Source organism: Tachypleus tridentatus, chromosome 6 (genome assembly GCF_004210375.1).
Source record: "Tachypleus tridentatus isolate NWPU-2018 chromosome 6, ASM421037v1, whole genome shotgun sequence".
NCBI lineage: Eukaryota > Metazoa > Arthropoda > Merostomata > Xiphosura > Limulidae > Tachypleus > Tachypleus tridentatus.
The window spans coordinates 49,884,441-49,902,617 of NC_134830.1; the positions used below are offsets into that span (position 1 = coordinate 49,884,441).

The 18,177-nt window shown below is 33.0% G+C and overlaps 1 protein-coding gene across 4 annotated transcripts in view; it reads left to right on the forward strand.

Moving 5' to 3' along the window:
• LOC143252454 (dual oxidase maturation factor 2-like) overlaps positions 1-18,177 on the forward strand; it is a 70,896-nt gene that overhangs the window by 21,847 nt on the left and 30,872 nt on the right. For 3 of the 4 annotated variants that reach the window (XM_076504584.1, XM_076504582.1, XM_076504583.1), the window contains exons 4-5: positions 3,353-3,487; positions 12,969-13,031. In XM_076504584.1, the coding sequence (XP_076360699.1) occupies positions 3,353-3,487; positions 12,969-13,031 (198 nt within the window). The remainder of the gene's footprint in view (positions 1-3,352; positions 3,488-12,968; positions 13,032-18,177) is intronic. The other variant, XM_076504585.1, reaches the window with a different exon arrangement.

Below are 18,177 nucleotides of genomic sequence, written 5' to 3' on the forward strand. Positions count from 1 at the left end.
TTTATAATGCTAAAATAAGGGGTTCGATCCCTCTTGGTAGACTCAGCAGTTAACCCGATGTGGCTTTGTTATAGAAAACACACACATATCCCCTTGACAATATGGGGCTCGGTGCTGTTCAACCACTAGTTCATTATTTACGACTTAAGCATTACATCCACTGTAGCATATAACTTAAGAAAGTGTTTCTTTGTGACACATGTTTCCCTGTGACGATTATATTTATTTTCCTATGGTCCACTATATACAGCATCGCGTAAACAACTACATTTTTGTAAATTCAGAAGTATCGCATACTCAACTGCAATCCTCACACAACTGTCATTCTGTAAAAATACCAATACCGTGTGGTTCAGCGGTAAACTTGAATGGTTATAACGCTCAAATTATGTGTTTGATCCCTCCAATGGGCACGATGCAAGTAGCCAGTAATACAGTTTTGCTTTTTATCAAAATCTCGTAGAAGTTCAATAACCATGCCTTTATTTATCTGTAGCTATTCATAAATTATAAAATCGTAATATCTCAAATTGTAATGTAACAATTGGTCCAGTGTAGTGTTGGAATATCGTGACTTATAGTGTAGCAACTGGTCCAGTGTAATGTTGAAATATCCTGAGTTATAGTGTAGCAACTGGTCCAGTGTAATGTTGAAATATCCTGAGTTATAGTGTAACAACAAGTCCAGTGTAATGTTGGAATATCCTGACTTATAGAGTAACAACAGGTCCAGTGTAATGTTGAAATATCCTAACTTACAGTGTAACAAATGGTCCAGTGCAATTTTGGAATATTCTGACTTATAGTGTAGCAACTGACGTAAAGTAATATCAGAACCTTTTAACTAATAGTATGGTATCTAACTCAGTGTTGAGTTTTCACTTTGCATTATGTTATTGATTTGAATATCCATAATATCTCTAATCAGTGATCACATGCTACACTTAAAAATATAAGAATCTATAATATCTTTGCCCATGGTCAATTGTTATTCTTTATACACTGGAACTGTTAACCATATGCATGCATCACATATCTCAAAATGTTATTACTTTAATATTAAACCTTCAACATTTTAACCAGCTTTAAGTCATAAGTTTTAAGGTACCTGTGTTTTCTATTCCTATCCCCCAAGACGTTTCTAATTTTTGGTGCATTGGAAACATTTGTAAACTGTAATTTTAATCTACTTGTAAATGTTCTACAGTATTGTAACTTATAGAAACGATCGTTCTCGTCTTATTAGGTCCAACATCTGACTTCTGCTGTTGATGCAATGCCTCTGAACTTTTCCCTAAACCAAAAGATTGATAACCTCTCACTATCGACATATTATGGGTTTTGCTAATTTCAACCAAGACCTCACTAAAAAGAGATAATTTCACTCAAAACTATTCAGATCATTTCAAATACATTCACTCAGTTTATGAACAAGTTGATAGGTATTGAACATGCAGCTGAATATCTGTTTCTTTAGATTTGAGAATGAATTATTTCCAAAAATAACATTTAAAAAATAGAGCGTATTTTTACTAGTTGTAATATTGAATTACTTTCTACAGTATGACTTCTAGATAAAACAATATAGACTCCAAAGAGTCCCACTTCATATTTAATGGTTAGACGTATAGAAAGTTATGTGGTAATCCTACGTATTATAATACATCTTCTAACTCACTAGTGTTTTGTTCCCCGGTGATACAGCGATAAGTCTACGGATTTATAACGCTAAAATCAGGGGTTCGTTTTCCCTCGGTGGACTCAGCAGACAACCCGATGTGGCTTTGCTATAAGAAAACATCACTTCTAGTGTTTCTTTGTTAGCGTTAAAACACTGGCTAATATGTTGTACATCATATTTTAACCAGGTTTTATTGGATTACTAATACAGAGGTAGAGTGAAAACATTAGTTTTTATCTGTGAATGGCCATTGTCCGTTAGTCATTTCCTGGTTCAGCCACTTTCTTGACGAAAGACAAATACACTCGTCATTATATTGAAGGTGTGTCTGCAGTGTGAAAGCTTTAAAGTTTATCAGCTTATGACTCACCAATAAATAACATTTTATATTGAAAGATTTTTTCATTCTCACCGTCTGTAGGCTTTAAGTATTAAATATATATATTATTTCATTCTAATCATCTGTAAGATTATAAGATTATAAAGTTTTTGTAAGGCACAAAACCCATTAGAAACGATATTGTGTAACAGAAGTTAGACTTTTATACATGTAGGTATTAAACTAAATTTACCGTCAACAATAAACAAACTGTCTATTATGCATGAAGTTTCAGCTAAAGATGTGTTAACTACACACAAGTGGAATTGGCAACGGTCGTAGTGTCAACTATACACGTGGTATTATTAGCTACGGATGTAGAGTCAATAATACTCCTTTTCATAGCACGTTTACTACAAGTGGGAGTTGACATATTGTACCGTAATAATTAATTTTGTATTTTTGCCTGTTACAAAACTCTGTATAAAGATCTAACAGAAGTGACCGATATTCAGCAATGTTTAGTCAGGAGTAATGCCAATGCTGTTTCATTTCATGTGTGACTCTAATGTTATTAAGAACCGTATAACTAAAAGAAGCGTAGCCCCCTCAAGCATTATGGTATATAATTTGTTTATAAGTTTTTATATATACACTTTTATAGACGCTGTATACACTTTCTATAATCCTAAAGTTTAATTTGAATTTTTTTTCTCGAAGTATCCAAAAAAGACAATGGAGAATAAGATAAGGAGAGAATACACTTTAATACTTTTTCTCTACTTCCGTTCAGAGACAGTAATTTAAGTTCACTAGACTCTGATACATGTATATATCTACATATAATAAACCTAAAGTTCATCGTTTTCATTTATCGTGTTTTTAGAAAATATGAGTTTGTTTTATGTAGGATGTAGATTTTTAAAAATTGTTTAATATAAGTTTATTATCTTAGTTTCTATTGTCTAGCTGATTCTAAACAACCTGATGACATCGTGGTAAATTTACTTGCTCTTTGAAATAATTGCGTATAAAATTATTCGATAATTTATTTAAATTGGGGCTTCAAAAAAGGTAATGTAATTTCATAGTTGGATGGGTGTTCCATTTTATTAATAATAACCGACCGCTCAAGCGGTAAGTTTGATTATTACAAATTGAACAAAACATTTATCTAGGCCTCACATTCACCCAAATACATTACAATTTGCATGTAGAGGTAATACTTTATAGTCTTACTATAAACTAAAATTAAAATAAATCCCCAATATAACAAATAAGTCATATTTTTAATCTATGGAGTGAAGTCTCTCAGTTTCCTAGTTTGATAACTCACTATTGTTGCCTTCTAGTTTCAAACTATGGCAGTGACTGGCACGTTGCTGAAGCCACGGTTTCTAGTCTTCACAAAGCCTTCTCTAGAGAAAAGATTGACTCTGAACTTCATGTTCACATAGGACTAAACAGCGTCAACATAACGCTGCAAGGTAAGATTTAGGAATTTACAAGTTCGTTAATTCTACTATTATAAATTATTCTACTATTATAATTATATATAATTATACTCAGTCAACGAAGTTCTTCAATATTTATTTATCGTTCTTCACTAAAGTGCAAAATGTTTTTTAAAAAAAATATATTTCGTTTTTATTTTCTGTGCCACTATATCTATGGTTATACAGAGGTTCTTAAGAGTAGATCAATGCTGCCAACTTAACCTAATATCTTGGATTGTTATTGGTTCAAATAATGTTTCTAATACTATACTTCTTCTTACACTTTCTTTTTGTTACTGAAACTTTACTGCATCATACTTCTGTTACATGTTTTCTATACATCTTCGTTTCTCAAATTACTTCTTCTGTTGCATGTTTCCTATGTATTTTGATCTCTCATATTACTTTTCTGTTGCATGTTTCCCATACATTTTGGTGTTTATCATTCTTCTGTTGCATGTTTCTTACACATCTTGAATTCTTACCTTACTTCTTCTGTTGCATGTTTCTTACGCATCTTGAATTCTTACCTTACTTCTTCTGTCGCATGTTTCTTACACATCTTGAATTCTTACCTTGCTTCTTCTGTTGCATGTTTTCTATACATCTTGATTTCTTACCTTACTTCTTCTGTTGCATGTTTCCTATACATCTTGATTTCTTATCTCACTTCGTTTCTTGCATTTTTCCAATACATTTTGATTTTTATCATACTTTCTTCTGCATGCTTCCATAACATGTTGATTTCTTATCTTAGTTGTTCTGTTGCATGCTTCCTATACATCTTGATTTTTATCTTAGTTCTTCTGTTGCATGTTTGCTATATATCATCATTTATTATATACTCTTCAAAAAAAGAAACGCAAAAGGCAAAATATGAGACAAATTGTTAACAAGTTTATTCCGGGTAGTTCTGTATGACATGTGTGAAACTTTGCACATTCACTGCTGAACATCCAAAGTCTGCAAAGGCGAAGTCCACGCTCACTAGGTGAAGCTTAACGTCACTCAACGTCAATAACGAGTATGCCCCCCGTGAGCATCAATAACTGCTTGGCATCTCCTGCTCATGGAAGCGATGAGATGACGAATCACATCCTGTGGAATGGCTGTCCACTCAGCCTGCAAAGCTGCTGCAAGCTGAGGTAGAGTCTGCGGTTGAGGTTGTCGCCGTCGCAGACGTCGGTCCAACTCGTCCCAAAGATGTTCGATGGGGTTTAAATCTGGTGATCTGGAGGGCCAGGGAAGAACGTTGATGTTGTGGTGTCTCAAGAAGACAGTGGTGAGTCGGGCTGTGTGAGGACGGGCGTTGTCATGTTGAAAAACGTCGTTGACGTTTACCATGATGGGTTGCACATGGGGCCTAAGAATCTCGTAGACGGTTGCGTACGGTCTGATCGGAAATCCTACGCAGCCCTGGTATGGTTGAGGCAGTAGACGTCGCAGTGGTGGTCCTATCCCGAAGGTGACGTAACCGGATGTTGTGATCTTGTGCGGGCGTGGTCACACGAGGTCTGCCAGATCGTGGACGGTCACGAGTTGATCCATGTTGTTGGTGACGATTCCATAGCCTTGTGATGGTGCTTGGGTGGACATTCACAGCTCTGGCAACATCTGATCGAGATTCGCCTGCTTCCAAGCGACCACTGGCGTTGTTGCGTTGTGCTTCAGTCAGTCTTGGCGTAACTGTATTGCGTGTCGGTGGCTTAACACTGAGCTATGGAAACCGAGAACCCGTCATTTTTATTGGGATTTTGCACATGTTGCACTTGCAGAACATGCAATCTCTCAAACAAATTTATTGGACACGCATGCGTTTTGGCGAAAAATCCGATGTTTTCCTACGTTTTCAAAGTGCACAACTTTTATTGTCATTTTGGTCTGACAATCAGTGCCTTAACACGTGTAACATCACATACTCTGAGCTTGTAACGTTATTACATATGTTTCTCTTTAAACTAACAAAAATATCCCTTTTGCGTTTCTTGTTTTGAAGAGTATATTACTTCTTCTGTGTCATGTTTCCCATAAATTTTTATTTTTATCATACTCCTGCTACATGTTTCCATAGCATCTTGATTTCTTATCTTAGTTCTTCTGCTGCATGTTTCCTATACATCTTTATTCCTTATCGTACTTGTGTTGCATGTTTGCTTTACATCTTTATTCCTTATCGTACTTGTGTTGCATGTTTGCTTTACATCTTTATTTCTTATATTTCTTCGTCTGTGGTATTTTAGCTATACATTTTGATATTTATCATACCTGTGTTCCATATTTCTTATAATCTTGATTTTTTTTCATTACATCTGTTGCATGATTCCTATAATCTTCATTCCTTATATTACTTCTTCTGTTGTATATTTTCCCCATACATCTTGCTTTTTATCTTATTTCTTCTGTTGGATGTTTCCTATAAATCTGGATTTCTTTTCTCACTTTTTCTCTTCCATGATTCCCATACATCGTGATTTTCATCTTATTTATTTTCTTGTATGATTTCTATATATCTTCATTTATTATATTATTTATTTTCTTGTATGATTCCTATATATCTTTATTTATTATATTATTTCTTCTGTTGCATGTTTCCCATACATCTTGATTTCTTATCTTACTTCTTCTGTTGCATGTTTCCTATACATCTTCATTTTTATAGCAGTTCTTCTGTTGCATGTTTCCTATACATCTTCATTTTGATCTCAGTTCTTCTGTTGCATATATCCTATACATTTTGATTTCTTATGATACTTCTTCTGTGGCATGTTTCCTATACATTTTCATTTTTATGTTACTTCTTCTCTTGGATGTTTTTCATACATCTTAATTTCTTATCTCACTTCTTTTCTCACATGTTTTTTATACATCCTGATTTCTTATAATACTTTTTCTGTTACATATTTCCTATACAATTTGGTTTGTATAGGAAATATGTAATAGGAAATTACATGTTTCCTATACATCTTGATTTCTTATCTTACTTCTTCTGATGTATGTTTCCTACACATCTTGATTTCGTAACTTAGTTTTTCTGTTGCATGTTTCCTGTATATCTTGATTTGTTATATTTCATGTTCTGTGCCATGTTTCCTATATAGTTTGATTTTTATCATACTTTGTGTTCCTGTTTCCAATACATTTTGATTTTTATCATGCTTCTGTTGCATGTTTCCTATATATCTTGATCTCTTATATTACTCCTTCTGTTCCATGCTTCCTTTTATCATACTTCTGATGCAACTTCCTATACATTTTAACTTTTGTCATACTTCTGTGGCATGTTTCCTATAGATTTTGATTTTTATCTTAGTTATTCTTTTGCATGTTTTCTATAAATTTTTACTTTTATCATACTTCTGTGGCATGTTTCCTATATATTTTTATTTTTATCTTAGTTATTCTTTTGCATGTTTTCTATAATTTTTTATTTTTATCATACTTTTGTTCCTGTTTCCTATACATCGTGTTTGTTCATTGTTCTTCTTCTCTTACATGTTTCCTATATATTTTGATCTTTTACATTACTTTTCTGTTGGATGTTTCCTATACATCTTCATTTTTTATCTTAGTTCTTCTGTTGCATATTTCCTATGCATTTGGATGTCTTATCTTACTTCTTCTGTTATATGTTTCCTATACATCTTGATTTTCTATCTTACTTCTTCTGTTGCATCTTTCCTGTACATCTACATTTCTCATCTCACTTCCTCTCTTGCATATTTCCCATACATCTAGATTTCTGATCTCACTTCTTCTCTTGCATGTTTCCAATACATTTTGATTTTATCATACTTCTTCTGTATGTTTCCATAATATCTTGAATTCTTATTTTTGTTCTTCTGTTGCATATTTCCTATACATCTTGATTTCTTACCTCAGTTTTTCTGTTGCATGTTTTCTATACATCTTGATTTCTTATTTCACTTCTTCTCTTGCATGTTTCCTATATATCTAGATTTCTTATCTCACTTTTTTTGTTGCATATTTCCTATACATCCTGATTTCTTACCTTACTTCTTATATTGTATATTTCCTATAAATCTTGATTTCTTTTCTTAGTTCTGCTGTTGCATGTTTCCTATATATTGTGACTTTTATCATACTTCTGTTGCATGTTTCTTATGCATCTTGATTTCTTATCTTACTTCTTCTGCTGCATGTTTTCTATATATATATTGATTTTTGATATACTTGTGTTCCATGCATCCTATACATCTTGATTTCTCATCTTACTTCTTGTGTTGCATGTTTTCTATATATATATTGATTTTTGATATACTTGTGTTCCATGTCTCCTATACATCTTGATTTTTATATTACTTATTCTTTTGTATGTTTCCCATAAATCTTGATTTTTAATTTAATTATTTTGTTGCATGTTTCATTTTCCTATATATCTTCATTTCTTTCGTTACTTTTTCTGTCTCATGTTTCCCATACATCTTCATTTATTTTAGTTCTTCTCTTGCATGTTTCCTATAGATTTTTATTTTTATGATACTTCTCTTTCATCTTTTTGTTACATCTTGATTTCTTATCTTACTACTTCTCTTGGATGTTTCCTATACGTCTGATTTCTTATCTTTCTTTTTGTGTTGCATGTTTCTTATACATCTTCATTTTTATCTTATTTTTTCTTGCATTTTTCCTATACATTTTAATTTCTTATATTATTTCTTTTGTTGCATGTTTATATACATCTTGATTTCTATTTTAGTTCTTTTCTTACATGCTTCCTATACATCTTGATTTGTTATCTTAGTTCTTCTCTTGCGTGTTTCCTATACATTTTGATTTTCATCATATTTCTGTTGCATGCTTCCTATACATCTTGATTTCTTATCTTAGTTATTCTCTTGCATGTCTCCTATACATTTTGATTTTTATCATACTTCTGTTGCATATTTTTTATACATCTTGATTTCTTATCTTACTTTTTCTTTTGTATTCTTACATACATCTGGGTTTTATCTTCGTTCTTTTGTTACATGTTTCCTATAATCTTGAATTCTTATCTTACTTCTTCTGTTGCATGTTTCCTATACATTTTGATTTCTTATCTTACTTCTTCTGTTACATCTTTCCTGTACATCTTGATTTATCTTATTTCTTCTGTTGCATGTTTCCTATACATCTTGATTTTTATCAGTACTTCTTCTGTTGTATGATTCCTACAAACTTGATTTTTATATTATTCTGTTGCATGTTTCCCATACATCCTGATTTCTTAACTTACTTTTTATGTTGCATATTTCCTATAAATCTTGATTTCTTTTCTTAGTTCTTGTGTTGCATATTTCCTATAAATCTTGATTTCTTTTTAGTTCTTGTGTTGCATATTTCCTATAAATCTTGATTTCGTTTCTCAGTCCTCCTTTGCATATTTCCTATACATCTTGATTTTTATCTTATCTTAGTTCTTCGGTTACATGTTTCCTATAGAACTTGATTTCTTATCTTACTTCTTTTGGCATGTTTACTACACATTTTTATTTTTATCATACTTCTGTTGCATGTTTCCTGTGCATCTTGATTTTTTGTCTCACTCCTTCTCTTGCATGTTTTTTCTACATTTTAATTTTTATTGAATGTTTTATAACTTTGTGAAATTCTTATAAGACACTTTCTCTACAACTACAATGTACATTTATTATTATAACCTTCTTATATCCTATATATTATGTGTTTGAAACTTTTTATTGTGTATTTCATGCATTTAATTATTTTCTTATTCTGCTAACTTACTGTGTATTCACAATTCTTCTTAAGTGTCTAACACTTAAAGTGTCATGGTTATATAAGTTTAAACTGTAAGGCTTATTTGTTTAAAGGTATTTTAACAGTCGTGCGTCCTTTCCCAATCTGTTCACTTCCAACAGAATACCATGATTACCAGATTTTGTCTTTTCCTTATCTTCTACCAGTTAAAGCACGTATAATATATATAAATAATAAAATATAAACAGTTCTGATCATATCACCAACGTATAAAATGGACCAGTTGGAGGCTTTAGGTTATTACTCAAACAAAATAAAAACTAAACTTCAAACAATAGATTGTTTGTGAAGGATAATGTGACGTTCACAGGAACGTGGTATGAACCACGTTGTTTCATTATATTTAATACTATATGGAATTATTTGTCCACATAAAATGGAGGAGAAACATACAATGTATTTGTTCTTGCATCCTGTAAACCAGGGGTGGGCAACTTATTTTCATAGTGGCCACAATTGTGGCTAATGAAAACGACGTTAGCCACACTATCCAAAAAAAAAAAAGAAAGATGTTAGTTTAATCAAAATAATTGCATTTCAACTAATCTTCAATGTGAAAATTGATAGGTGTTTCATCAACAAGTTTCGTGAAATCTGGCGTAATTTCTATGCTCAATGAGCATCTTAGCTCTGCGTATAAACTTATGTCAGTTAGCTGAGATCTGTATCTAGACTTGAGAAATTCTAGCGTTGAAAATGTTGACGACTCACACACTCATGTGAATCCAAACATGGAAAATAATTTTGAAATTGCTATCTTTCAATTTGGAAGACTCTCATTTATCAGAATAGTAAGCCACATCTCTCTGATAGAACATTTTTGTTTACCTTTTATGTGTTCTACACTTTGCAGGGCAAGCATCTCGTCTTCAAATCCACACCCATCTAAAGACAAAAAAAAGATGTAATTTCCTAACTGAAATTTCCTAAGACAGATTGAAATGGATCATGCAAAAATTCAAATATCAACTTCAAATTTTTAAATTCGGAGAAACGTGATACAAATTTTTGAGATAGATTTTTGATACAGTTAACATAGAGATCATCTTTAGCATCAGAAAAATCATAGTTCTTATAATTTTCTAGGAAACTATTAAACTTTACAAAACGTGTAAAAACATTCTTTTGTAATTGTTCCGCAAGCAGGTTTAGCTTTAATTGAAATTCATGAATAGACAGTGATTGCTCGCTTATTATTTTACTTCTTCCCTGAAGCTTCGTATTCAAATTATTCAAGTGAGTCATCATGTTGCACAGAAAGTGCAAATCACACTATCATGACAAAGTTTCAATTTCAGCAAAAGTTTCAATCCTACCTTTTTCAACAAGATACTCTTTTATTTGAGAAAATAAGAAAGTAAATCATTCCAAGGCTTTTCCTCTACTCAACCATCTTACATTTGCAAAATCAGTAAGACCATCAAAAGTATAGTTACTGCTTTTCTTCAAAGACTCAACAAACTGTCGATGGATGAGAGAGCTTTCACTTCTAACAAAATTCACGATTTTTACAACAATGTTCATCAAATTTTTCGATTCATCACTTTTAGACATCTGAGCACATAACATTTCCTGATATAAAATGCAAATGAAAGATGGCAGCGTAGACTTCACATTCTCTTCAATCAAATGCTGCTTCAAAAGAGAAACAAATCCTAATTTCGCCCAGTCATGGTGGGAGCACCATCTGTTGTGACAGAAACCAGTTTTTTTAAAATCAAGATTGAATATTTTGGCAGTTCAAGAAACTTTTCAAAGATATGTTTTCCACATGTTCGATCTCGTAGTTCGCAAAGGCCAAGCATTTTTTCCCTCACTTGAAGATCTGAAATTACATATTAAACTCAAAATATCAATTGTGCAGTGTCTCTAACATCTGTAGACTCATCTAGTGCTAAAGAAAAATCAAACAGTCTTTTAGTTGTTCAAACAACTGATTTTCTATGTCTTTCGCTAACTGTACCATTCTGCGGACAATTGTTCTTCGACTTAATTGCAAATTATTTACCTTTTGAAGAATATAATCTTTTATTTTTGAATCATAATTCTCCAATAAAGTTTCAATGACCACAATCAATTTTTCTTTTACTAGTTCAGCATCAGGAAATGTTTTTTTTAGCTATAATCCAAGCTACTTTATAGCTAGCTAACGTAACTAGTTCTATCGATGATAAAAATATTTTTAGGTCTCCCTTTTGTTCATGAAGTTGTGCTTTCAGATGACTAATTTCATTCATACGATTTTTGCTAACAACTGGAAATTTTACATCAAATTCGTTGTGAAAATTGTTAAAGTGTTGCTTAAGGTTGTATACTAAAAACTTTGTTACACAAAAGACACAGTGGCATATTATTTGCTTCAATCACTGCAAATTTCAACTCCCAACTTTCATTAAATTATCGTCACACGTTTATCCAGTCACGCGCCATTCTATTTTCGGCAGTAATGCCAGAATCAATTAAACGGTCTTTATTTTCTGAATGTTCACCATCATCTGGATAATTTCGTTTTCGAATTATCCACTTATTCATATTATGGGATTTAAAACAAAATATATTTGAACACTTGAAAGTTGCACAATAAACATATGTTTGCAAGAGCATGCAAAACAACGCACACTGGATAACAAACATCTAAACCAGACTGATGCTACAAAATGGACGGAGTCTGTGGCAGTGATGAAGCGCGCGATATTAGCGATGACGTGAGGCAGTGCAGTTGCTGGTTACCAAATTTGCGATAAAAAATAAATGATGGAAAAAGTTTATTACTAAACTCGAACTGACCACATGTGGCCAGTGGCCATGGAGTTGCCCACCTCTGCTGTAAACCCTACCTCCCCTCTGTAACTTACAGTGGTCCACTTCAAGTTTGACATCTAACGATTCATCTGTTTTAAATAATTGAATAAAGAAAATTATGCTGATTTCGTTATGAAATGTGTAGGTTATGAAAGTAATATAATCTTTTATGCATATTCTATTATACATGTATTTCTAAATACGTCGCGTACGTCAGTGTTTCCCAAACTTTTGTTACCAGTACTCTCCTTAAATAAATATGGTTCCTTGTGTGTGACCCGCCTTTTTTTTTTTTATAAGGTGTGAAAGGGTGTGAGATTATTGAACATAACACATGGATACACATTAAAATGTTGTATATGTCGTGGTTACTTATTATTTTCAATAATCTTAGAACTTATGACAGTGGTTCCCAACCTTTTTTTATGCCCCGCAACCCTAAAAAATTTAAATATGTTCTCGCACCCCTCACAGTAATTATTTATTTAAGAATAAAGGTGAAGGTGGCCAAAACAAATGTTATCTCGCACCCCTGGTTGGGAACCACTGACTTAAGATGTTAGAGGTTGAAAATCTAACGCTGACATTTTAGGATTAATAAAAGTATGTTAAAATGCTTAATTTTGCATTATTACACCGTTTACTCTACATTAATCACTTCGTCTCCGCCCGCAAGACACTTTGAGAAACGCTGACGTACAGTTTAAATGATCTCATACAAGAGTACCGTGACCCTTGGTCATCTGATTTGAGTAAAAGGTCAGAGGTAGAAAACTTAAACTTTGTTGTACCTTAGAACTGACGTACTAGGACTTGTGTTTCGTAGGAGAGAAGATATGTAGTATGCACTTACTACGCTTGAACCTAAAGAAATCCCTTATTTATTTTTTAGCTGTTTCCTTAAAAAGCCCTCAGGAAGACATAAACTACAACGAAATATTTAGTTGGATAGGAGGTAAGAAATGTTGAAGTCATAGTGGTTGAAATTCCTAACTCCATAAATCAAGTCATTGGTTTAATTATCTTTAGTTTATTTGCAGTTTACATTGTTTTACTCTTATTTCGTGTATTTTTATTCACTCGAGAAGATTTGAATAATCGTACATCGAATAATTCATAAAATACCTTGTAAAACAAATATTGTATTTATACAGAAAAACTTGTGCTTTTGAGTCATAAGCTAACGACTAAATTTTAAACCTTTTCTTATAACATTATTTATGAATCATCTCTAACGATCGTATACTAAACTAGTTTTGCATATAATTTTGGTGTTACGTTGTTAAAGCACAAGATTCACACTTTGAACAATTAAAACTATAAAACTTGAATGTGGTAATCAAATGTAGTCAACCACCAAAATTTGTAATTTTTATAAATATTCAAGATTTTTTTTTTTTTGAACGATGTTTTCTTTACATGAATTGAATCGTCATATTTTTGTTTCGTGTTCAAACAATTGTTTTTTTCATAAGTATTTCTTTTATATTTTGCAATCATTTTTTAAAAATCTGTCTCTTTTTTTTTTTATTATTATTATTCGTCTGAAAAATGTTTCACAATTGTTATTCAAATAGAATTATTTCTTGCTAATAAGGCGCCAATTTTATGCATAAAGTGCCGAATTTTTGGCAACAATGTGTAATTTCTTATCTTGAAAAATACAAGCTATAATTACCGAATTACGTACTTAATTAGATTCTCATGGAAACAAATACTCGTTTCGAAGTAATTTTCCTGATATAATTAAGTTATCGCTTTGAAACAAACTTTAAGATATCTTAAGTAATAAATAATTAGACTATTTGCAAAAAATATTTGGGTAAGATATTGTCTTTTTTTCTTTCTTTTCGCAAAACGTAGCGAGACTTTTTCCGTATTCCTATAAAATCAATCGGTCGCAGCGACGTCTATAATGTTGAATAATATTTCATTCTAGTTTCAAATTTAGTCAGTCCTTCAAATAGATATAATAGAAAAGTACATGTCCAAAAACATATAGATATTTGTATATTTTTATCACCTACCACTTTCGTTTCTTTTTATCAGTCAGAGTAGACTGAAAGAAATGTGTACTTAATTCTTTCCACACTCGTGAAGTTTGAAAATCACGTAAAGTCTATACAGCGTCTGTGTGCATAGTTATTCCGCATTCTTATATTAGCAAAATAAACCGTATCATAGCTATAGCAATGTTTTCACTGTAGAAAACGTGATTGTTCGTACTGGCCTCGTGAGACCATGATAGGGTAGGGCGTGGTCTCGTAACACGTTTCCAACATAATAGCACGTGTCAGAGAGAGTGTTCTATAATACTTTCCGAGTTAACTTTGGTGAACAAGAAGACAAGAATTGATATATCCTGAAAGATGTGTATCAAATAATTGTATGTTCCCTACCTTTAAAAAATCAGTTAGATAAAATATGTTCGTGGATACAGAAAAATGTATACAACCACAGTTATAACAATGGGTATTTTCAACGGAACGCCGTAATCTATCATTGTAATGCAACACTTATTTCTTCGAGTTATATATTAGAATGTACGTTACCGATTATATTTTAAGTAAGATATTATGTGAAACACTTTATTAAGGTACGCAATTTCTGTCCGAAGAAACTCTGAAAGACACTTCTGAAATATTTAAATTTTTCTTTTCAATTAATTATTCCTTGTACACTACAACACCAGTTCTCTTAAATTTGTACACTTATTTCTTTCTTCTACAGCAAACGACTCTTTCGTTTTTAAAGTAATATTATGTAAGATGTTATATTGTTTGAATAATGTCTAATATTTGTAGTAAGTAATTTATTTTGTTATTTTTTTAATACCCAAGCTTTCGGCTATTTTATCTAAGCCTTTTTACAGGTGCGAGACGTTTAGTAAACAACAGAATCTAACGGAACAATTCGAATTACAAGTTGCTTAGCTACAAGGAGAAACAAAACCTGCCCAATGTCTCTTTACAACAATAAGCCTGAAGCCTAGTTATCTAAAATAATGTTACAAGGTCAAGAAACATAAGAGGTGATATTATTGTTGTGTTTGTTAACACAATGATGGAAGGATATAAACAACGGTAAAAAAATAAATATGAACAAAATGAAACAATGTTATTTCTATAACAATGTTAGTCAATATCCACAGAAGTGTTTGTGAGGTCTCGTTCGTTTTCGTTCATCCTAATGTTAACAGGACGTTTGGTCTATCCGATGGATTCTTTTTAAATTCATATGATACATTGTAGACCTTTTTAGGCATGGAAGCTTGATGTTACGACTAGGCCCTAGTTAAGACATTACATAGGCTACTCGGGCTCTTGAGCGTAGCTTGAACGATAAAGGTTTCAAACTACAACTATTTCATCTTCAGTGCACCTTACTCAAATTTTAATATTTTGATATTCTCTTATGGAAACATGACGCACGAAGTTTGAGCGAGTTTTTATTACGTCATCCCCGTCGCGCTAAGCATGCTCGCCCTTTCAGCCGTGGGGGCGTTATAATGAGACGGTCAATCCCACTATTCGTTGGTAAAAGAGTAGCCCAAGAGTTGGCGGTGGGTGGTGATGACTAGTTGCCTTCCCTCTAGTCTTACACTGCTAAATTAGGGACGGCTAGCACAGATAGTCCTCGAGTAGCTTTGTGCGAAATTCAAAACAAACAAACAATTTTATTTCGTCTAAGTAATCGACACGCTCCTGTAAAAGGTGCCTTGGAAGCAGCGAGAAGTAAGTCCTTTCCTTTTTGGTTTTAAAGACTAGCGAAAGTAAAAACTACTGTTTATCGAGTATCAAGCAGTACAAACGAATATTTGTACCTGTTTAAAACATTATCGTTAAAACGTTAGAATGTCCAGCAACAAACACATAGAAACAGACTCTTATAATTATACCAACAAATTGGTAAAAAGACTGGCGAAAAACTTTTTAATGAGGAGAATCCCATTAGTTAGAAAAATAAATATAGGATGGTGGTACCTTACGTTTTGGGGCTAGGACAATAATGAGTACCTTTCTAACATTCAAACTGTTCGACTAGACTAATGTCTTATCTAAGGTTTAGTCGCAATATTCAACTTCCATGCGTAAAAACGTTGTCTACGATGTATCATGTGATTTGTAAAAAAAAAAAAAAAAAAAATCCATTCAATAGACCATACGTCATATTAACATAAGGATGAAAGGACGTCAAAGAGACGTCACACATACTTCTGTAGATATTTTAGCCGTTGTATTACACGTTGAAGGAACAACTACAACATTGACTTCAAGAATATAAAACCAATTGCTCAGGATTATAATATCAAAAAGAGAAAAATTAAAGAAGTCATTGCAATAATAGCTCATGATTGTGGTCTTCCTACAGGCATTAACCAAAATCCTGTATTCCCTCTTCATACTTGTTGGTTACCTTTTTGTTAAAGAAATCAAACCATGCATTGACTAACACTGTTTATATCTTTTTACTATTTTGTTAACCAATTTAGTTACTTGTTTATTGTCTTTAAATTACCCAGTCAACAATTTTTGTTTTTTTCATGGTTTTATTCTCCATCGCTTATAGGTTGTTGTTTTTTTTATCAATATAATTACTGTCTTGTCATTGGAGGAGTTTTCTTTACGTAGATGTTTGAGGAAGTTCAAACTGGTGGTTCCATCCTTGGTTAAACTCTGGAAGTGGTCTCGAGAGTAATCTTGGTTTTTCTAGCTGTAGTGAAATCTAGAAGTTAGTTCTTCACCCGTAGACAACCACGATGATGACCTTTGTCATGGGCTTGGTTCTGTTTATTATCACGTGTTTCTGTCCGTGCTGTTACTGGAGGATCAGTCTTCCTATAGTGCATTCTAAACATCTCCTTAGTTTTATAAACTAATCCCGCACCTGTTTCTGTACAAAGTCAACTCTCAATGAGTACTCTTCCTTGACGTCAACTATCCAGGCATCATGTTGTGCAAGCAGCTTTCCATAGTGAAAGTGACTTCAAGCTGAAACTTTACTATCAATCCATCTTTCTCATTCATCTTTCTAGGCACTTTCACATCTTTCATTATCAGATAACGCTATAAATTTCTTTATGTAGTTAAACACAAAGCTACACAAAGTTATCTCTGGTCTGCCCACCACGGGTTCGAAACCAGGTTTCTAACTGTCTTAGTTCGTAGACATAACGCTGTGTGACTTCAGGGGCCACGATGTAGAACCACATAGTGCAAGATTTCCATTAATGGACTGGTTTCTTTAAGTAACGTATTTCTTATCTCAGTTGTGGGAGAAGAATTAATCTCAAGTTGAAGGTATCGCCTCGTCGGCGTACTATGAATGATTCATTGGTCAGGATGTTTGAGTAATGTCCATACTTACATTATTAATCATTTTACTGTAATCCTCTACTGGCACTTTGTTTTCTAAAGTTGCATTTGAAATACTTGCTGTTTTGTAATTCACTTCTACCATTCTGAGTAACCAGTTGTAACTAAAATTGACCCAAGCTCCACTGCCAACTGGACAGTCTCCTTTAAAGATGCAAACTTTCTTTCTTTTCGCCTAATTCGCATATCGTTTGTTTGAACTTCGCGCAACGCTACACGAGGGTTATCTGCGCTAGTCGTCCCTAATTTAGCAGTGTGAGACCAGAGGGAAGGCAACTAGTCATCACCACTCACTTGGGCTACTCTTTTTACCAAGGAATAGTGGGCTTGACCGTCACATTATAACGCCCCCACAGCTGAAAAGGCGAGTATGTTTGGTGCAACGGGGATTCGAATGCGCAACCCTCAGATTACGAGTCGAGTACCTTAACTACCTGGCCATGCGTATATCAACGACATACGCTAACCACCAGTAACACTGTCATTCAGGTTTTCTCTACAAACTATGGTGATATATACAAACCATAAAAGATGAGAATATGCAAATTAGGCCCAGCATGGCCAGGTAGTCGAGTACCTTAACTACCTGGCTATGCTGGGCCTAATTTGCATATTCTTATCTTTTATGGACCTTATCAACTGGTTGTTATCCAAGAAATCCACCACTCCACGTGGAGCATCTGTATCAGATAATAACTAACAAGAAAAATGTGAATGTCGTAAAAT